This window comes from Pleurodeles waltl, chromosome 8 (genome assembly GCF_031143425.1).
Source record: "Pleurodeles waltl isolate 20211129_DDA chromosome 8, aPleWal1.hap1.20221129, whole genome shotgun sequence".
NCBI lineage: Eukaryota > Metazoa > Chordata > Amphibia > Caudata > Salamandridae > Pleurodeles > Pleurodeles waltl.
Genome location: NC_090447.1, coordinates 23,207,376 through 23,230,419, shown reverse-complemented (window position 1 = coordinate 23,230,419; position 23,044 = coordinate 23,207,376). Strand labels below are relative to the sequence as shown.

The 23,044-nt window shown below is 46.0% G+C and overlaps 1 protein-coding gene across 4 annotated transcripts in view; it reads left to right on the top strand.

Annotated features, from left to right (window-relative positions):
- LOC138249674 (transient receptor potential cation channel subfamily M member 2-like) overlaps positions 1-23,044 on the top strand; it is a 519,042-nt gene that overhangs the window by 419,338 nt on the left and 76,660 nt on the right. For all 4 annotated transcript variants that reach the window (XR_011194834.1, XM_069203635.1, XM_069203637.1 and 1 more), the window contains one exon: positions 18,609-18,696. Coding sequence is in view for 3 of the 4 variants with exons in the window: in XM_069203635.1 (XP_069059736.1) it covers positions 18,609-18,696 (88 nt within the window). In the remaining variant the exon portion in view is untranslated. The remainder of the gene's footprint in view (positions 1-18,608; positions 18,697-23,044) is intronic.

Sequence of the window (23,044 nt, the reverse complement as noted above, 5' to 3'; positions counted from 1 at the left end):
AAGGGGAGAAGGCAGGGATGGGGCAAAAGTGAGGCTCAGGGGATATATTTGGCATAAATCATGACCAGGCATCGCTTCCGATGCTAGGAAAAGGGGAGTGACAGGTGAGGAGAGCAGAGAAAAAAGGACTGGAGATGGTGGGATGAGAAGAAGGCAAAAGAGAGGGGGGAAAGGAGAGAGGAAGGAAGGAAAGGAGGTAAGAGAAGAGAAAAGTGACTGGAGGGGGAGGGGGAGCTGTAGGTAGAAGGAGAGAGGAAGGAGAAAAGGAAATGGAAAGGCGGGGAGGAAGAATTTGGAAGCGTAATGATACACACAAGCGCAACTTCATTATGGATGGAGGTGGCGGGGGTGGACCTGGCGTGAGCCGGGAGGGCAGGCCAATCGTGAGGGAGGTGCAGGCGGGATTCAGGGGGTCATGAACGGTGAATAGCGTCCTGACGAAAAAGGGCCCAGGTTTGAAGAAAGACCTCTTTCTTGTCCTGTAGTCCATATATTACTTGTTCGTAGGAGGCTGTTTGGCACATTGTTGTGAGCCATTCATCGTAGGGGGTGTGTGCTCGAACGCCAGTGTCGGAGGATACATAATTTAGCTGTAGCCAGTGCAGTGTGCAAGAGGCGGGTTTGCGGCCTAGCAAGGCCCCGTACCTCACCGGTGTCATGCAGAATGATCAGGTGTCGGGGAAGAGAGGGTGGAGCAGTAAAACCTCCTGCATCGTATTCCCTACCGCAACCCAATAGGGTAGGATGTTTGGACAGTCACATAGTATGTGGAGCAGGTCGCAGTGCAGATGGGGCCAATGCCAGAAATTGGCATGGGGTAGGAGTCTTGCAGCTCTAAGTTTCTGGCGTATCCAATACCATTCATGCAGGGTCTTAAATAGGCAGAATTTCATCCTAGCCTCTCGAGCGCCCCGATCTTGCGCTTCCAATAGATCAGTCCAGTCTTCCATCTCATATTCCATCTGTAGTCTCTCCTGCTATTTAGTTCAAAGGCTGGTTAAGAGGGGTAGGGAGAATAAATGTTGGTTCAACAGGTTATGAGTGCCTGACATTACTCTCCGGGAGGTGCCCCAAGACTCGAAGTAGGAAAGCACAGGGGAGTGTTGGAGTGCTCATGGGTTGGTCCCCAGATGTTGAGTAAGGCAGTGTTTTGGAGCTGCAGGTAGCGCTGCACCTGAGGTCCTGAGAGGCCAAATTTGTCCTATAGAGTCATAAATGACTTAAGGCCCCAATCAGTCAAGAGCTGATCAATGTATAAAATGCCCTTTTATCGCCACTCCTCCAGTCTGACCCTCTCCCACCGAATATCAAACCGGCATTACTGCAGATGGGCGCATGTTTGTGAATCCACATCAAATGGTGAGCACGATGCCAGGAATTCAACATGGCTTGTATCATTGGATTAGGAGGTCGGAGTAAGGTATTCTCTGTGCCGTAAAGCAAGCTGAGTCCCCGGGGGCTCTTTTTACCAGCGTGCGTTCAGTCACTATCCACATCGGTGGGTCTGATGTGCCAGGAATCAGATACGTAAGTTGGGAAAGGTTCAGTGTCAATGCATCGTGTTCCACAGAGGATAGACCTAGTCCGCTGCACTACCGATGAGCAATGAGTGTAGATTTGAATAACTAACAGTGCCTTGAATTTGGCTAAGATGGTTTGCAATGCTGGGAGCGAGTGGGTGGAGTCTGTAAGCGTGAGCAATATATTGTCAACATAGAGGTATAATTTGGAGTGTCCCCCGGGGATGGTGATTCTGGTAATGAGAGGCGACTGTCGAATATAAGCTGCCAGGGGTTTGACAGCCAGGAGGAATAGCAATTGTGACAGTGGGCATCCTTGTCGGGTGCCACGTTTAATGGGAAATGAGTCTGAAAGGGACCCCCCTTAGTTAACCTGAGTTGTGGGGGTATTGTATAGCCAACGGACCTTGTTTATCAACCCGTCTCCCAGCCCAAAGTGATTCAGGGTCTCAAAGAGGTACCACCACTCTATCTGGTCGAATGCGTTTTAGCATCCAGGGAGAGGGCCGGGGCCTCATCCCTTAGGACCTTGGCTGCCCAGAGGGTGTGTGCCAAGGTTTGGAGATGGTTTCAGGAGGACCGTCCGGGCACGAATCCTACTTGGGTATGATGAATACGGGATGGCATAACTTCCTTAAGCCGGGCTGCCAAGATCCCTGCCAGAATCTAAGTTTCTCCATTAAGGAGGGAGATAGGACGGTAGCTACCGCACAGTAGGGGGTCCTTTCCCTGTTTCAGTAGAACCGCTATAGATGCCCTTTTTGAGATGGGGCTCAAAGACCCCATGTTTTCCACTCCTGAAAAAAGCCTCGTACAGTAGCCCTACCATTTCTGCTCCCAACCATTTGTATAATTCCACCAGGAATCCACCTCCGCCCGGGGCTTTATGATAAGGGTTTCGGAAATCATTTGTATTATCTCCTCTTTGCTTATTTCCCCGTCCAGCAAGCCTCTACCCTTGTCGGTAAGACTGGGTTTTTGAGCGTTCGCGAAGACACATCCAGCCGGCTTCGGTCATCCACTGTCTCAGGGGAGAAAAGGTTTTTGTAGAAGTGTCTGAATTCACAGGCTATAGATTGCAGATGGGTGAGTACCGTGCCAAACCCGGGTCTGTGTGTCCGGAATAGCCATCACTGCTTCCCGCTGGTGTAATGGGGCTGCCAAGGGGCGGTCTGCCTTTTCCCCTTGCGCATAGTGTCTTCCCTTCATGCAGTGCAGTGCATACTCAACCTTGGAAGTGTATAAGGTATTGAGTTCCATTCTGGCCCGCTCAAGGCGGCAGCGTGTAAGGGAAGAGGGACACAGTATATTTCTGTGTGCATTTTGCCATTGATTCATCCAGCACCCCATCTTTTGATGGAAACGTCTTAGGGTATTGGCGATAGTGGCATCTCTCATTAGCTGTCCTCTTATGGATGCCTTCGCAGCCGCCCACAGAACTTGGAGGGAGGAAACCGATCCTTTGTTATTGGCCAGATATGTGGAGACATGGGAGCATAGCTGGTCCTTACCCTGTGGCTGGAAGGGTTCAATCGGCATGGTTTGTGCCTGGGGAGGCAAGTCTCAGGTCCAGTGCGAGTAAGACTCGGGAGTGGTCCGATAAGGCGGCCTCTAGAAACAGGGAGTCCATGATCAAGGCAACCAGTCTGTGTGTGGCAGGAAAATAGTCCAACCGCGATTGCGTTCCATGGACCAGGTATAGCAAAGTATATTCCCTGTCAGTAGGGTGTTAGAGGCGCCAGTGATCCACCAAACTGTGATCCCATAACATGTCCCCCAACAGCGCTCTGTCCACATTGTTACTAATATCTAACCTTCCTGTGCGATCAAGAACAGCATCACAGGCCAAATTCAAGTCCCGCCTAGTAGATATTGAGGTGTTCCAATCTCTATCAGGAGACGATTAGGAGGAAGAAAGCAGAGACGTTTGGAGCGTGTTGGGGCATAGATGGAGCCAACACAATTCGTGTGATCCCCGAGTCTGAGTTTGGTAAGGACATAATGGTCTTCCGGATCAGACCAGGTCTTAAGGACTTTGAATGGTAATGATCTGTGGAGCAGGATTGCAACTCTGCATTTCTGGGCTGGGCCAGAACCCCCCACTTGTGAAGGTGGGCTGCCGCTATAGAGCATCTGGCCCACCCTGTCGCGGCGCAGCTTTTCTGATTCCAGAGGGGAGAGATGTGTTTCCTGTAAGAGGGCAATGTCTGCTCTTTTGGACTGTAAATAGGATAGGACGTTCTTTCTTTTGATGTAGTGTGTGAGGCCATTAACATTCCATGATATGAGCTTCAATGGGAGGGTGATCCCCAGTCCCGTAGTGGGTCTTTGTGCCATAGAAAATGGAGCAGTTTCTACAGGTACAATTACAATGGGGCGCGGAGTGGAGGCAGTGTCACCAGAAATCCATATGGGGAGGAGGGTGAGGGGAAGGGAAGGGATAGTATTCCCTGGGTCACATAAAGGAAAAGTAAGTCCAGCAAAAGAGAAAGAAGAAGCTACAGAGAGAAAAATAGGAAGAGAAAGAGAGAGAAAGAAAGGAAGAAAGAGAGAAAGAAAGAAAGAAAGAAAGAAAGAAAGAAAGAAAGAAAGAAAGAAAGAAAGAAAGAAAGAAAGAAAGAAAGAAGGAGAAAGAGTGGGGTGGAGTCAGGAAACAAAAGGAGAACAATTCTTGGTTTCTCTCTGGCATGTCGCTGAGTCTGCTCTCAACATCTGTGATGCGGTGGTTGAGGTCTGTGACTCTGTCTTGGAAACCGGCTATGTCTGTTCGGATCGATTTGGAGTCCATGGCCAAGTCCGTGATCTTAGTGTCCATGGCTTCTAGACGACAGCTCACTGCAACAATTTCCTGTGGAATGTGCTCCATGTTCACGTCCAAGCATGTTCCTGGTTAGTTGTCGGTGTCACCTAAGCCAGTAGGTGTTGGAGATGAGGCCATGGGTCGTGGCTGCGAGATAGCTTCTGAAAACAGCAGCTGGCAGGTGGATTTGCCTGAGGCTTTACCTGTGGGCATCGCTGTGCAGGAAAGGATGACGCTGCCTCTGGCACCAGTGAAAATGAAGGGATAGGGTTGCCCTGTTCAAGAAGGCTGCACCGCAGTACCAGCGTTGTTGTGCCCCTCCGTGCCGGTATGACACTGTTGCTTCACTATTATGTTCCTGATGCGGCGTAGGTGGGTAGGGGGGGTCAAGATGCTGTGCAGGACCACCAGGTCTTTAGAGGCCCTTCTTTGAAGGCAACACTGGCACGGGCAGGTCCTGAGTGCAAGAAATATTCTCCCCTCCATACGAGTGGGTGAATGCTGTTTGTCCCGGTCCCAGTGTGGCTTTGGAGTGGGGGCCCCAACAGCCAGGATGGGGCCACAGGATCCTTCACTTCGGGAGAGTGGAACACATGAACGGAGACCGAAATGCCTGAGAACCTGGTCAGGATCAACCAACCATGTGGATAATGGGCCCCCCTGTGTGCTCCATGGCCCAACCGACCTGTGCTGGGTCGCGGAGCTTCTCCTCCCGTCTGTGCATCCCGAGCCAAGGGTGGCAGGGCTAACAGAAGCGATCCCCACCGCTGGGTTACCTGCAGCCTTTGATGGTGGGAAAGTGAGCCAGCAGCTATTCACTGTGCTGCGGGCCCATGGGCCTCCCGGTGACTTCTCCTAATTGTCCGGGGGGGGAAGGTGGAGAGGGAGGAGGAGTGCTGTTCATGACGTACTAGCACCAGTGGTCTGACCAATGCAGGACACTGGAAACGGAGCCCGTGGCTCCTCCTTGCTGCGTAGTGTAGCTCACCCAAACGTCAGTCCGGGGGCCAAGGGATCCACCAGGGCACCTCAGCCCCTCTGACGTCCCTCTCTGCACTGTGGGGTCTTGCCCCCGTCATCCGTGGGAAGGCAGGGGAAAGGATGTGTGCCCCCAGCAGTTTGCCAGCTCTGCCACCTTCCCAAGGCCCACACCGGGCGTGCAGCCCTGTCCTCAGGTGCCCATTCCTTCTGTGGCCAGACCATGCCCCCCCCCCCTTGACTAGGATCTTAAACTCAACAGGGCATATTTATAAAACTATTGCTCAGCAAGCATGTCATCTTGCTGCGCCATAGGGAAAGGGCAGGAATGCACTGTATTCAAGGCAGCACAACACATACTTGCTTTTTTCTCTGCAATGGCATACTTTAGGCAGCCTAGCACCAATGAAAGCCTCCCTTGCACCATGGTGCACCATGGTGCAAGGTTGCCCGTGTTCCATGCAGGATTTTTTTTGGGCAGAAATGGGTATCTTTCTGCAAAAATGACCTCAGGAGGCATATTCCTCAATCTATATGTGCTGCAAGTAATGAGGAGCAATAAAGATATTTCCACTTGTTGCAAGTACCCCGGGTAAGGCGTAAAATATTGGCACTTTGCAGAGTTACAAGTAATGTTAAATCTGGGAATGCGCCAAAATCCATGGAAGATTTATGAAGCCACTCAAAACCATGCAAAGCAGCTTTGCTTAGCTTCATAATTCTGTCTTAGAGGTTTGCTTGGCCATGTATCACAAAGCGTGGTGCAAATGCGACGCTGGCTTCAGTTCCTGTTTTTCCATCCCTCACTGATCTAGCTCAAGAGCTCTCAGCACTATGACGGTGACTATCTGATATTTGTCCTTCTACGATTTCTGAGTTTAAACCCTGCCACAGATGCTGTAATAAGATTCAAGGACCAACCCAGGTGACATCCGCATGTTGTGTTTGGGCTCAGAACACAACTGTGTGGTCTGCAACTCCTTCTCTATGCATCCAAAATTCATCATGGAACGAGAGGTCGAACTTCTTTTGACCATGAGGTCTGTGCCACTGGTCTAGAGGCCAACACGCGAAATACTAGAACTTCCAGAAGATTCTGCAATGACTCTACACAGAACAGGTCTCTTTTCATTACAGCACAGGAAGAATATACCCTGGATATCTTAATTTATAATCATTTTTGGACAAAATAAACATACAAATTCTAAAATAGGAAACCCTGCATTTCAACAGGGCAGTATATTGATTTTCCAGGATGTATATGCAGACTACACGACGAAGGCAAAAAAATGATGCCCAACTGCAGAGTGTGATAACTGGCCCACATTCATTGACCCTGGGCTGAGTGGGAATCCCCTCAAGGAATGGGACCCCCTGAAAGGTTGAGCCCCCCCCATCAGCACCGCCAGGGCTCTGTTAAGCCCACGTTGGAAGCCACAACTCACCTATGTGAGACTTTCATGCAGTTGTTTGTGCTCAACAAACCACCACATTCAGTCGCTTCTGTGTACCAGATTCTGTTGAAGAACACCAGAGAGTCCATCAAGATGAAACTAATGAATGATAACCAAGCAGTGGAGCAGTGGCAAAAGTTACGCCAGTCTCAGAAAATTTGAAACCTGACCTGCAGATGACACCTGGGACAGGCCCAAGGCACTGCCTGATAGCGACTTCTTCTTACACTGGCAAGCTTTGTTTTATTTCCTTGTCAACACTGACATATTGAATGTTTAAAGAGAAGCACTTGAGATTTTAACTTATGGCCCAACGGACGGGCCAGTCACTCGTAGACCGAATGCTCGAGCTTGGTGTCTCACAGTCTCCATGACTTGGTATTCATGCAGTGCTTCAATAAATGGTTATCTGGTGAAATGGTAATCAGAAAAAGTTGCAGGGATCCCTAACCCAAGTTAGTAGACAATGTATTTTATATTTCCCAGAGGGTTTGTGAAGAATGCATCACCAGAGTGGTTCAGTAGTGCTGGGGTTGGCGGATCGAAGTGGCAGCGCAGAAAGACCACACATTACAAGGACTGGGTCATAATTGCAGCTTATACACTGATCAGTACCCTTTATTATATCTGGCGGCTGTGAATGTTCTGGATACTTCAAGAAAGTGGGCCCACATTTAGAAGTCCCTTTTCTGATCTGGTCAACATCAATTTGGATACTTCTAAACAAATCTTTTAAGTGCAACCTGCACGCTATGCACACTATGACTCAGCCGTCACATTCGGATATATCTGACTGCATCTCAGGACACATTCAGGCAACCGTCTTGAGAATGCCCTTTGATGGTGAGTGACTTTTCAGAAGGATGACCACTACCTCTATGAATACTTCAAAAACAGCTGAGCTACAGCTCACTCACAGTTACTAGCTGCCCCAGTGACGCAATTCCATGGCATAATATCAGGCAGAGACAACCTTCTCCATGATCCAGACACCACAGCTAATGCACCGCTTCTTTCTGGGAAGGAGTGGATCTAGGGGACACAATTACTAACAGCAGCAACTGATTCTGTCCTGCTAGTCCCCTGCGGTGCTGCCACCTCACAACCTCTCTGAGTCCTCATTACTCCACCATGATCCGATGGAGGGTCTCCTACTTTTTTCACAGTCATCCAGCTAACCCACATGTGCTATGCCTTACCATTTCTCTACTCCTATCCTGATGGCCTCTCACCAAGAAATGTTCTCTGTCGTATGACTTTAATTTAGAAGTGGAGGTTTTAACCTTGTCAAACAAAGGGGTGATAGAGGAAGCGCCTCTGGACAAAAGAAGTACAGTAATTTTTTCCCTTTACTTCGTGGTCCCCAAGAAGAACAGAGGTTTGAGAGGCATCTCACACTTTGCCTCTTGAAACTGTTCATTCACCAGGATAAGCTCAAGATGATGACTTTGAGACAAGTTCTGAGGCTTTTAATTTGGGTGACTGGTCCTCATCCCTGGATGTCGATGAGGTCTAATTCCATCTGCCAGTCCTCCCTGCCCATTGGCATTACCTGAGATTCACTGTTTGGTCCAAGCAGTTCATCATCCTGTCATTTTAACTCATTATACTACCAGTCGTCTTTACAGTAGTTCAGAGACAGTTGTGGTGGATTTGATGTGATGGCCATGTACTCTTATACTTGGATGACTGGCTGTTGAAATCAAAGTCCCCTGGCAATGGGCAAAGGACATTGTCAAAGCACAACGACACTTCTCCATGATCTAAGCTCTATTAATCAATGCCCAGATGTCTCAGCTCACTCAAAGGCAAAGGTTGTCACTGAGGGGAGTGCTGGGCATGACTTGCTTCAATGCTCCTCATGAACTACTGCAGATATTTGTGAGCTGATTCTGACATTTTTAACACAGATCCCGGGTCTGCATATTCCTAATTGGCCTCCTGTCCTTGTGTTTTTAGTTGGTACCACATGTCAGATGGTGGATGAGGGCCCTCCAGTGGTCCCTGAGAAGACAGTGGTTCCGACATTAGTGGAGCTTCTTGTCTCTGGTGCAGATTTTCCAGGTCTGCACCGGTGGATGGACCTCTCCAGTCTTTTATGCTGTGTCATCCTTTTAGCCATCCACAGGTACATGCTACTGTGGTCACAAATGCCCGTTCCTGGACTGTGGTTTCCATCTTGGCATCATAATAATGTGAGGTCTGTGGTTGAATCAGAGTAGCATCTGCACATAAACATGCTGTAGCTGCAGGAAATCTGATGTTCCATGAAGGCACATCTGTCTGACATCTTGGGGATAACCCTTCAGACTCTGTAAGACATCACCACCACCTTTTATTCATATCAACAATTAGGGTGGTGTGGGGTTGTGTGTTCTGTGTTTGGATGTGATTCACCTGTAAAAAAAGGATGCACTGATAGAGAACTTTCCCCATAGTGGTTCACCTTGCAGGTTCCTTGAATGTGAGAGTTGGTGTTCAATGCCTCTCACCGGGAGACTACTTGTGTGAACCATTCCCTGAAGTGCTGGAGGTGAACGCTCAAGGAAGAAAAAGGAGATGCAAAAATGGAACACTAATGGACTCGACTGAGCCAGCTTCATGTATTTAGATTAAAACTGGACTGAGGATGAAGGTAGAAGACCTTGAACAGCGTCCTCAGTCACTGCCCTTACAGCCTCTGATGGTCCGTTATAAGGAAGGAAAATAGTGTTCCATATCAGATTTTCCAGCCCTGAGTAAGACCCTCACATGAATATGACCCCTAGGAAAGTTGAAATGCATTGGGACCAACAAGTGGGAGAGAGAGTGATAAATCAAGACAAGACAAGGCCCCTAATTAGGCACCCCTCCCTCCATGCGTCACTGCAATTCTTAAAACGAATGCCATAGGAGAATTGATAAATTGATATAAAGGACTTTTGTCTGTCAGACACTTTCTTGTGTTTTTCTTTCAATTATTGATCATATGATGCTTGTGCAAGACACTTTTGAATGTAAATCTTGTTGTGATATTGTGATGTGAACGGAAATCATGCATGGGTAGGATGGAGTGTGAAAACATCTGAAAGTTATTGGAAGTAATTAGGTACAGAGTAAATATGAGCTATATGAAATAACTAGGATTAATGTATAGTTACCGGGGAGGGGGGATTTTGTGATTGATACTTATACTAGGATCCCAGCCCCCATACCTGAACTGTATCCAACAATGTTCTGTTTTTTTCCATGTGTGGATCTCTTCACTATGGCCCAGAATAGGAAGCACACTTACTTTTGTTCGTAAACTTCCTTAGGACGGATGCCTTCAGGTTCAGCTGGTCTCTGGGCATCCCTTTGTCAGATGGTCCAAAGAAGGTTGCCCGTTCTAGATCAGGCTGGGCGATCTGGTTTGCCCATCTGCTGGCACACAGCTTTCTGCCTACTATACTTGGTCTACACATAATGAACATGCTCTTGCAATGGGATGGTCGGATCCTCTACCTTAAGCCCTGAAGGCTGCTGCTTCAGGCATTGAGATTGTGGATTTCATCTTTACAGCAAGGAAACAAGCTATGAAATCCTTTTATGTGGGTTGCTGGAATTAATTTGATCAGTGGTGCAAGTCAGAAAGTGTAAATCCTTTTCAATGCAGCCTTTTTGACATCCTGTGATTTGCTGTGTATCTTGTCCAGGAAGGCCTGGAAGTTGCTAGAGTTGAAGGTTATTTGGCTGCCCTATCCGCTATCCTGTGTCTTCCCATGTTCCTCAGTGGGATTTGAATCTTGTGTTGAATTTCCTCATGGCATCCCTATAAAACCTGTTGCCCGGTTTGGCTTCTCACTCTGAACTCTGAACCGGTAGTGACATAACTTCAGACTATAGACTCACAGAACTTCAGGCCCTCTCAGTTTGTCCACCTTTTAGGATTTCCCACCTACCTGCTCATTCCTTTTACATAAGTGGTGTCTGCCTTTCAAATGGGATAGTCCAATAGCATTTCATCCCCTTTTTCTGCTCCCCATGCAATTAAGGAGGCAGAGCGAGTGCAGAGATTGGACACCAGACTTGCTGTGTCTTCTGTCAGAAATGATTGAATGATTGGCCCTTTGTGAGTTTCACTGGAGCTAAAAAGGACAAGGCCCTGACCAAATGCACTGTTTCTTCTTGTGTCATCCTTTCCATCAAGATACACCTGCTAAACCTTGGAAGGAAATGACTCTTTGTAGGGCATTTAGTTATCAATCTACAGGATACATGACTGCTTCAGTGGGTCTCACTAGAAGCAATCTGGTGGCTGACATCTTCCAGGCATCCATTATATAATCTTTACATATTTTTGCCAAACATTATTGCCTCAGCACAAGCATTGACAAATGCGCTTTGTCAAAACTGTGCTGCATCCATTCCTTGTTTAATGCAAAAACAACAAGGTGATAGATGAAATGCTTGACTTAATCTCAGCCACTGGCAATTGGGTTGCATTCCCATCTATTGGTTTTTAACCCATCATGCCACCCCAGTTTGGACCCAGCCATATGCAAATCAGTCTTGACCCTGCTCCTCATAGGAACAGTCCAGCCCTTGGTTAATCAGCGCCACTCAGTCCCTCCTCCCTGGGAGTTACTGCTTCCCAACTTATTCATAAGGTGAAGAATATGTGGTAAGCTGTATCCATCAAAAGAAAAGGTTACCTTTCGGAACAATATTTTTGGTGTAAAGATAATATTCCTGCACATTCTTTGCTGATCTACTGCTGTGTTTAATAAAAATCTTTCGTAAACAAACATGATATGTCCTGGGATCATTGCTGTTGGGATTACCCTCTCAGTTCCTTTCGGTATACCTTGATGAAGAATATCATGAGGTTGAAGTCACGGCTGACACTGCATGGTGACACATGGTGGAGAGCCACTGCTGGGGAAAAGCTTCAGCTCAGTTCCTAAAAACAAGACTCATAAGGTGAGGAATCTGCAGGAAAACTATGTATCCACCAGAGTTATCATTACCTGTTTTGTTGCATTACTTGTACACCTAGTGCTGTACGTCTATCCACACCGCTCTGTCTTCATCCAAGGGCGTTACTTGACATTGTGGCCTTGGTGTTAATCCTTGTAAAGCATTTCATGAATTGTCTCTGCCATTCTGAATTTCCCTTAGACTAGCTTCTCACCACCTTCATTATCTTTTACAGATGATAAGTGACCAGCCACCGGCCTTCCCTTCTCTGCATTCAAGAAATACTGAAATCTAAACAAATGCCGTCATCCAGTCTCTTTCAGAGTAGTTTGATTCTGCCTCCTCTTGTTCCTCAACACCATGATCCCACATTTATTCTTCTAAAAACACTCAACCTTTGACTGCTACCCCCACATTCGCATTTACTTGCCTGGAGGAGCCTTGTGCACGCCCCCCTGTTCTATGTCCAGTAGGCAGCCCTTTTGGTGGGACCTCACGTTTTGTGGTAACCCGCCAAGGGAATGAATAATCCGCCCTGTCATCCTGCCACATGCCTTCGTTCATCCAGATATCCAGACTACTGCTTGGACTTTGTGGCCACCACACGTGACCTGTATTACTCATCATATCACAGCTACACGAGCCCACAATGCCTTCCTAATCACACTGGTGCTTGTAAATGGGCTGAAGTCCTCTTAGGATTCTTTTAGCATATTAAAGTGGCATTTAAGGCAAAAGCAGGCATCAAGATCTCATTTGCTTGATATTAGCCTTTGTGTGGCCCAGATGTACTGAATAGTCATGCAGCGCTGTGGAGCAGCAAAAAATGCTGAGCTGTGTGAGAAGGACAGAGCAGGAGAGTGCCATATTTACAGAAATCTCCTCCCCTCTCCCTAGAGTCAGTTCTGATTTTAGCTGCTGTGCACCATGCACACACTTTAGTGGCATAGTGAAATGGTGTGTCTGTGACTAGCATAGGTTTTGCACTGAAAGGATACCCTTCCAATACAAAATAATATGTTTGGACACACTGTAAAACTGTTTCTACGTTGTATGTGTGCTGCACAGTGCAGCATGCACGCAAAGTCAGAAAAGAATGGAGAAATTATAACATTTCTCCTTTTAATGCCTGCTTTCACATGTCTTTAACGTTTGGCGCTAAACCCTGTCTACTATTGTTTGTAGATAGTGTTTTGCATCAAAATGCGTAGGTGGTTGTATGGGAACACTCATGTAGCACCCATGTTACACTCCTGTGGCGCTAGGTAATGCAAAGTAGTGCTTTGTGCTTCCTTGCCTTACTTTTAGTGTACTTTTCAGCACGAAACAATTTTTGAGCTGGAAAGTGCATAGACGAAAAAAGATTTTGCGGCGATTTATCACCCTATAGTTTTCATTCTATTAACAAAACACAGCCACAGGAGCACATGTTCCACTATGTTCATTTCACCTGGTCCTCTGTACAGTACCATTGTTCCTACAGTGTTTTGCGATGGCTAATGGTTAAGTTTCTTTTCATCCTCTTGAATTCTTATTGGCATTTATTTCTCCTTGCTGTCATTTAAAAATAGCTTTAAACTCTGCTCTTCTAATCTTGTCCTTTTAGGATGACATTGGGTGGGAATCTAGTCGCTTTATTATGCCCACGTTCAGCCTCTCCCCATTCCATCCTTCCAGGGTAATCTCAAGTACTGGTTCTCCACTGTTCTTGGCCTTTGCCTCTGAGTAGCACATCCTGCTTCAGGCATTAGAAAGATGCTCATTCGGTGACACTGTCTTTATCTTCCTAAGTCTGTTTACTAATCCCGAGGGTTCCTGTGGGGCACACTTCACATTCCATCCTTCCAGGGTAATCTCAAGTACTGGTTCTCCAATGTTCTTGGCCTTTGCCTCTGAGTAGCACATCCTGCGTCAGGCATTAGAAAGATGCTCATTCGATGACAATGTCATTATCTTCCTAAGTCTGTTTACTAATCCCAAGGGTCCCTGTTGGACACACTTCAAGGGTCACAGGTTGCCTCAGTGTTTGTTATAGATATCATGGTCCCTGTTAGGATTAGTTGCACTCAGGCTTCCTCTAGGCTTGGATTTAGACTGCAGTCTCATGGGTAGTGTACTCATCCATAAAGGCATGAAGCAGAGGCAGGTCCTCTGCAAGCTGCTGAGTCCTCATGCAGTCTGTCCTCTTTCAGGAGCGTGGTACCTACTTACCACATTCGGAACCCAAACCTCGAGAAAGCCCAAGACATTCCAGGGAGGAGGCAAACACGTGCCGGATGAGAAACATTATTGAAAAAAACACATATTTTTGCATTAATGTATGACGATCTAACACGTGACCTGTGTATAGAATGAAGAGAAAGACATCAGGCTCCACAGTATTCTGTACTAATGCTTATTAACTGATCTACATTGGAACAGTCATCACCAACTTAAAGAGAACTGCACAAAATCTCATGATATAATATGCATACAGGAATAGAGTGGTTCACTCTGGTAGTAATTTACCACGTCTCCAAGAACTGCATTTACAGTGAATACAATAGTCATTTGTCTGAGATCTCCTTTCCCAATCTGTCAATTGCTTACACTAGTCAAGCTTTGATAGACAATTTCCTAGACCTCCTTTAAACCTTAGACATCTCTAGTTGGAATATATAGGGAGCAGTTCTCAAACCAGGGCCCTTTCAGGCATAATGAAGTTAACTGATGGAAAATCTGGAACCCTCTCCAAATCCCTTTGAGCTTTGAGAAGAATTTCTTAAATTCTGTGAAAACACCTTTGGGGACTTCATTAGGGGCCACAGATCAAATGGGGACATTGGGCTCAAATTGTTACAATCAGAATCTTTTCCATGAGGAGCTCCGTCAGCTCAATTCACTCTTTTCCCAAAGAAGTATTATTTCAAGTTCCTCACAATCTGTGATTGCCTCACCAGGCCTGTGCGGCACCAGTACAAGAGGACTGATGGCTGTGCAGTGGACATATTTGAACTCGCAGACCTCATGGTGCAATTTATGGGCATGACTAGCATGGTGTGTCATCGTCCTTGGACGTGTTCACTGGATTGTCAGGGGATATCCAGGCTTATACACATGACATTTGATGGAGAATGACTATTTAGGGAGAAAGCCAATTTCTTCTTGGAGTGCTTCAAGAACAAGAGGACGATGGCACAAGCCCTGGGCCTAGCCTCCACTGTATGGCAATTCTCTCATTGTATCACCAGCAGGAGGAGATCACAGATGATCTGTCTGTGCCTCCGGTCCTCCTCTCATGCTTACCAACTTACATCTCGTTTTTAGAGGCGGAAGCACTTGCTTTACTGGAAAAGGAAGCCATAAATGTGGTGCCTTTAAAAGAAAGACAGAATCAAGGGATTTTTTGCTGCCTGGTCTCTCAGAAGGACAAAGGCCAGAGGCTTATTCAGAACTTCTTTACGCAACAAGGCAAATTTGAGTTGACATCCATCTGTCAGCACTTGTTGGTATGAAGTTGTGAGGTTGGTTGGTGTCCTTGGATCTCCAGAAAGCCTACTTTCATCTTCCAAACCTCCCTGTCAACCAACCACTACTTTAGTTCATGGGGGTCCCAACATTTTCAGGTCTCCATCCTCCTGATCGAACTGCCAACGGGCCATACATCTTTACAAGTGTTGGTTGGTCATCACAACTTTGCTACGGGGGCAGGTATCCATGTATTTCTATACTTGAATGACTTGTTGGTGAAAGCAGAGTCCCGGATGCCAATCCAGGAACATATCCAGCAAGCAATAACTCTTTTCATTGACCTGAGGTTTACCATCAATGTCTAAAAGTCTTACCTCACTAACACCCAAAGTCTGCCCTTTATGACGATGGTTTTCAACACAATTTTTATAAAGGCCTTTCCTCCTCCTCAGAGGGTTGCAGATATTTAGGCAATGATTTTGATGTGTCAGACTCAAGCTTGGACCCTGAGCTGCATGTATTGTTCCTCCTGCATCCTATTGGTAAATGAGGTCCTTCCATGGTGTATAACAAATCAGTGGTTGCAACATTGAGAGCCTCTCAGCATTGGTAGATGCACCCCTCTAACCTCCTGAGGGATTGTCATCTCAATTTCTGGCAAGCTGAAGCTACCATTGTCATGGATGCAGCCGAGCTAGTCTGCTTTCCCATCCCAGTGGGCATACAGCCTCTGGTCCATGACTGAGCAGCATGTGCACATAAAAGTGGCCGGGATATGGAGGTTCATCTTGCTCTAAAGGCCTCTTCCCTTCCAACTCAAGGGGAAGTATCCAAATTCTATTGGATAATAAAACCACCACCCATTACATTGACAGACAGGGTGGGGTGCAGTTGTGGACACAGTGTTGAGAGCCGATTTCCCTGTGGATGTGGCTGCAGCAAAGGGGATCTTTCCCAGAGGTGGCTCATCTGGCAGGAGCTCTCTCATTGTATGTATGTGTATGCTTATGGTATTTTTACATGAAGCGAGCCAAGCCGAAAAGCAGCCGAGTGCTTACAGGGTCAAAAACCAGCTGAAAGTCAATGATTAATATGGATGATAGCTGGTTTGGGGATAGTGAATGCATTGTGATGTGGTATTCTTTAAAGAGATGCATTTTCTACTCTTTCCTAAATTGGAGCAGTGTTCGGGCAGTCCTGGTGCATACAGGGATGTTGCTCCAGATCCATAATGGAAAAATCTGCTTCTTGATTTTTTTTCTTTTTTATACTCCTCAGTCTGCAGTTCGATGGTTTCTGGACTGTGGGTGTGGGTGGGCCAAGAACCACCAGAGACAGTGAGCTTGTCTGTAAGATAAGCAGAGACGCTGGTCGTGATGGCTTTGTAAATGATGCAGCTGGTTTCGAAAATGATGTGAGCCCGCAAGGGGAGCCAATGGAGTTTCATCAGCATGGGGGTGATGTGATCCTCCCTATTTTTTCTTTGTGCCTCCCAGGAATTTGAACCTTCTTATAATTTTATGGATGAAATCTCCATTTGAGAAGATGCACAGTTGCATGGTTTGGCATGTAACCCTCAAAACGTTTATGTGGGTGGCCTTTAGTCTTCTCACCAGGTAGGAGAACCCCACACCGTTCCAGTTCAGACAGGTTTCACATTTTCTTTCTCTATAAGCTGGTACTTCGCACTTACCCATCCTTCTTCCCCAACATGGTTTATGACTTTCACTTGGCCTACTCTTCTAACCCTCTTCCCTCTGACACGTCTAACCAAGGAGGAGGAGTAACTTCATAAGCAGTTCTCCAGGTATGCAGTGTCCTACTACATTATACACACTCGATCAGCTCTACGTGGGTCTTGCAATCAAGAAGGGCAAGGTGGTGATCAATTGCACTATTTTGAGTGGTCACCGTCTGTATCGGATTCTGCTGTGCCTGGCAGCGATGGAGAGTTACTGCTCGGACAAACATTTCCTAGATCAGTCTGAAGACTGTAAGGAGTAGTCACAAAGTGAGAATACTGGGGGAAGATTATGTTTCCACCAAAAATATCTTTACCAAAGGTAAATAACTTTTTCTTCTTTTCAATAAGCAGCCTTTTGTTTTCAACCAATAAAGTTTGTCATTACTAATGTACTTTGTCTCCACATGTGTGGCACATTACCGCAAATGAAACAATATACACTGGAAATTTTTCTTAATTTGCAGTAAACAATAACGTAGAATGTTTAGGTGAAGTTGGGGCCTTTAGTGGTCTATGAATTCTATAAAAAGGTTTCCAATACATTTTTTCTTTTTTGCAAATAAATAATTAATTTATATATTTAAATTGTATTCCAGTAAAAAAAAGAGATAATGAGAGCTTGACATGCGGTGTAGCAAGCTCAGATACTTATAGGTTATAGTCATAAAAATGTCATTGTGATTTAAAAATAGAGAACATAATATCAGGAAAGACAATTTTGTTGGGACATTATAACATTCACATTAGACTGTGTAGTCCCAACTTTGTATTTGATGACATGCTGAAGTCACACTAAAGTATATCCATCACATTTTTGAATACTTTAGTTTGTCATCCTAAGGGGGATGTGTGTGCCCAGATGTGGGTCCTGTGCACGCTGTGACACTGGAACCAAGCTATACCTGGCCGATACGCCCATGACAAGGATGAAACTGGTCCTGGATTGCTTGTGTTCCAGTTCAGAGAGGACCTGGTGTGGCAGTTTGGGCTGGACTGTTTCCATGGGAGCAGGGTCAAGACTGATTTGCATATAACTGGGTCCAACCTGAGGTGGCATGGTTTGTAAAATAATGATGGACTGCGATGTGGCACTGAGTAGATACCCGTGGCTGAGATTATTTCAAGCATTCCATCCAACACTTTTATGCATACTTTAGTTTGACATATGGAAATCAGGCTACACACTTACTACATCAGCTTGAACATAGTTGAATTACATTCGCCTTTTTAAATGTTATATCAAGCACAAAAATAGGTTCTACACTTGCCAAATACCCATAGAAAAACTGAGAACAAGAGCACTGCACTGAACACCTTCAGGAATGTGTTGGACTGTTGCTCCCTGATTCCAAAAATAGGTAATCTATAATGTGTTTCCATAAGACATTCCACATTGGAGTCTGAATTCTGAAAGACTTAGTTAAAAAGAAAATAATGTAATTCTGCAATGGAAACGGATAAACAAATGGAAACACACAAAAAATAATTTGATTTCTCAATGGAAATGTGTAAATTGAATCGTACTAACCACATGAACTTATTTGGTGCACTTGTGACTAATCCTGCTGAGAACAGTTTCTATCCCTGCCTTAGTAATGTCTGTCCCATTCACAATAGATCCCTCAAGATTATGCTGTGGCTTGTTCTTTTGTCTGATTACTGGATGGTCTTTTATGTCCAGCAAGGAAGAAAATAATGAAATTTTGTTCATTTCTTTGGTGCAGGTGTTTCAGTCTACTGTGGCCTTGAGCTGGATCATGAAGTCTTTGACAGAGAAGGGATTTGCGTCCAAAGAGAAAGCTCCTGTCATGGGTATGTTGTGGGCAGGCGGGTGGGTTTGGTGGAGGGGGCAAATGGGAGATCTCCCATCCTGCAAAAGGAAGGTTGGGTAAAAGAGACAGCCGATTTCATAGGTTTGTAAAGTGGGCTTGTGATATCTTGGTTGAGTAAGGCACAAGACTTCTGCCTTGGGTATGTGAGGATAGTTGGGGTTTCTTGTTAAGGGTCCTTGTTCTTGTTAGGGGCGCAACTTCTAACTTGGACTAATGAGCATGATTTGGGATACATCATGTGGGTGAACATGGGGGCTTCTTTCTTGTGTAAGTGATAGTGACAATCAACATGTTTGTTGAGTAAAGGCGAGCCCTCCAGTCTTCGGTAAGTGAGGGTGACTCGGGATTTGTTGGTCTGCAAAAAGAGAGAGCTCCTGTTTCATATAAGCCTGGCTCGGGTTATCTTCGTTGGGCAAAGGAGAGAGTTCTCACTCGAGACAGGTTGCTGGGGCACAAGGGGATGCTGTACGGTTTCCGCAAAAGGCATTAGTATTAGAAACTGTGAACAAGCATTAGAAAAGCAAGGAGTTAAATTCTAGGATTGTCCTTTCTCAGTGCTGCGAGTTAGACATTGGCAGGTGAGATGCACTGGTTTGCCTGTGTCTCTTAGCACTATTTGAACAAATGTAAATTTGGACCTGCTCTATCCTTTGCATAACGTGTGGAGTGTAGTCAATGACACTAGAGGGCAGCCTGTGGCTACAAAGCTTGGCTATGACTGGATGGGGCACAGTAATTAATGTTTGGTGGAGATCAAGGTCATGATGGAGCAGTAAGAGAGCAAATAATTTATTCTGAGACATTTATTTTGAGACAAGGACGAATAAGTCGGTTACAAAGCCTAAAGCTATACTCGTCATAGAGGAAGCTATAGAATAAGAGTTGAGAACAGGAAGCTATAGAATAAAAATTAACTTCTAGAAATACAGTAATGTTTTCTCACATGTCTCCCACTGTGATTTTGTGAGGGTGGCACCTGGGTTGAATGCAAGCCAACCATGGTCACTGCTGAGTCTATACATTTGAGAACATATGAAGAAACATGTTAGGGATAAAGACCTTAAAGGGCCAGCTTCATTATCTTCCAAAGTGGTAGGGGAGTTTGAATGCAAAGAAAGATTATACAATTGAATATTGATTAAGAGATATTAGAATGGCACGTAGGTTGATGAGGGAGAGGTCATATCACCCTTGTTCTGAGGATGTGTTCTATCAGTAGCCTCTAGCATCTACTCTGCATGTGCACGGTTAGGTTCATACTTGAATCGCTGGGTTATTTAGAGACCATCTAAGCTTGGGTGGATTCTGTAGAAGTGAACAGATTTAACCTGTCATATGTGAATCACAGAAGGAAAATGTGAAATATGTGGAAGTGTTTAAATACGGTGGACAGCAGAAAATGGAATTTTCAAAAACCTATGAGATCACAAACAGCATTAAGGGTTTTTTCCCTCCAGGGTGAAGCATCAGAGGGAGAAACAGCCAGACCAAGTGGGACGATGTGTTATTTCAGCTGCAATTATCCATGGATCTATATGGGCCATACTTTCTACAGGATGGGCTGTTTAATCAAGGGATTTTCTTTGAAACGTTTAACGTCTTCTCACTTCCTTCATAAAGACTCTAGTTAGTTGGGTCTGACCGCTTCTGTCAAAAGAAGAACAATGGGCCTTCAAACATCAGGTCAACTTGAGTCACTGCAGAACACAACTAACAGCATTTCACTTGTACTCTTCAGAACCTCCACTGGCTACTACTTACAGGCTACATGACTTCAAGACAGTCTGCGTTAGAGAGAGTGCATTTGTGTCTTGGTTGAATGCGTGCACACCCCAATGACTTTCAAGGTATGGTGACAGAAGACAAGGCATAACATTGAAACACCTGAGAGCAGAGTAAACAGTTAGCTTGTACAACACAGGGAGCATTGGGTGGGAATCACAGAAGAGGGGCCCATCCTCTTATGCTACCTTCTAAATGGTTGACAAAATGAAGATTTCTGATCATACTAACTCAGGACACAAAAAGGTACACATTGCTGCGTACCTTCGTAATAGAGAGTGTAAGGTTTCCCAGAGAAGTCACAGTGCAACACACAAAGGGCTTTGGGTGTCACTCTGGAGAGCAGAGATAACCAGTCGAGTCATCCTATAAGAGGTGTGGTGTGAGTGAACGGCTGGAACTTCTTGTCCCATTAAGTAGGATAAAATGAAAATCTACATACAAGACATTTCCTAAGTTGCACTTGATGCAACAAATGTAGTGACCAATAAGCTACCCCCAGCCGGGGTGAGGCAAGTGATAATGCAGCATCAAGGTAGTACCTTACAATAACACACTGAACACACTAAAGGGACCTGTGGAGTGCGTGATCACACAGCATGCATGTTGGACCCTTTACATTTTACTACAGAGCTGGGTCTAGGACATTCATCCAGTTCACCAGGTCACAATGTGGTTCCCCGCAAATGCAGGCCACCTGCAGATGACCATAACCTCAGTTTAATCTATGCTTAGCTTGAGCTAGTTGTAGGAGGCTGGCCAGGTTTGTAGTGGGTACCTATGGTACTTACACCTTATACCAGGTCCAGTTATCCCTTATTAGTGAAATTAAGTCAGTGTCTAGAAGCCAAGCTCTCTAGGGGTAGTGTGGATGAGAAGCCAAGGCCTAACTAGGAGACATGCAAAGCTCATGCAATATCACTGTAGTCACACAGTACTCACACACATGAAAGAAAATACTCAGTGTTACAAAAATAAAGGTACTTTGTTTTGGTGACACAAATTCCAAAAATACCTTAGAGACTATACTCCCTTATGAGGTAAGTAATGTATACAGTATATACACTAGAATGCAGAAATAGCTGTAAAAATCAGTTAAAAAACAGTGCAAATAGTGAAAATCACAATGTTAGACATGGGCGTAGGGGGAACACAAACCATATACTAAAATAGTGGAATGTGAAAGTTGGTTTCCCACCTAGGCAAGTGTAGTGTGCAGACGGGTGCTGGGAGTGTAATAAAACACCAAAGGTTAGTAATAGAACCCACCCCATGGCCCAGGAAAACAGGAGTACATCACAGTAAGATTCCTAGAACACACAAGTACGCATGATAGAAGATTTTGCAAGAACCAGAAGAGACTGCAAGACACCAACAATGGATTCGTGGACCTGAAGACCCGTGGAAGAAGGGGACCAAGCCCAAGAAGCACTGAAGAGTCCAGGGAGAACAGGAGCCGCTGCTAACCCAGATGAAGGTGCAAAAGAAGAACCATTGGTGAAGAAGAACAGTCAGTACTGCACCCAAGAAGACAGATGCGGGTTCCTGGTTGATGTAGCTGATGTCCCACGCCAGATGTATGACTGCAGTCTGGTTTGTGTCACTGGAGTCCGCCAACAAGCCTTGGCAAAGCTTGCGGTTAGCGAAAAATGGTGCTGCCCGGGACCAGAAGGAACCCGGTGGCCCCTACCCTGGAGGAGAAAACAGAGGGGCCTGTCAGCAACTCGGAGACCCCTCAGAAGACCAGGCAGCATGCACAGGAGTTCCACAGCAGGGGAACAATGAAGTTGCAAAAGGAGGCACATGCAGCACTACACAAAGGGGTCCCACGCTGCTGGAGAACAAGTCAGGAAGCTGTGCGTCGCAGCATAGAGTGCTGGGGGCCGGAGCTGCACAGTGCATGAAGACCTTTGTGGAAGGATGTCAACAAGCCTTGGCAACTGCAAAAAACACGGTGCACAGGATTACTGTCTTGCTTGGGGAGGCAAGCTCTTACCTCCACCAAAGTTGGACAGCTGGACCTCAGTACTGTCGGGACCACTTCGGTCCACCACCCGTGTTGCTGGATCCATGCACTTTTTCAGGAGAGGGGACCCAAACCACCGGTCGTCGCTGCACAGGGGTGCCTGCTGAAGCAGGGAAGTGACTCCTTCACTTCAAGAAGCATTCCTTCATTCTTCTGGTGCAGGTTGAAGACTGGCTGTCCTTTGAGGAGGCACGACCTGGAAAAAGTTCCAGTTGCTGCAGGAGCTGAAGATGCAGTGTTGCAGAAGTCATCTTTGCTTCTTTGTTGCAGTTTGTAGAGTTCCTGGAGGATACAGATGCAAATTGGTCGGTAGAAGGTGAAGTAAAGGATGCAGAGGATTCCTGCTAAAGTCTTGCAATCCGAATCTGAGGAAACACCCAGAGGAGAGACCCTAAGTAGCCCTGGAAGGGGCAATTGGTAAGCTATACAGGTAAGCACCTATCAGTGGAGGGCTCTGATGTCACCTGCTGGCACTGGCCACTCGGATGCTCCCTGAGTGCCCTGTCAACTTGAAATCCAA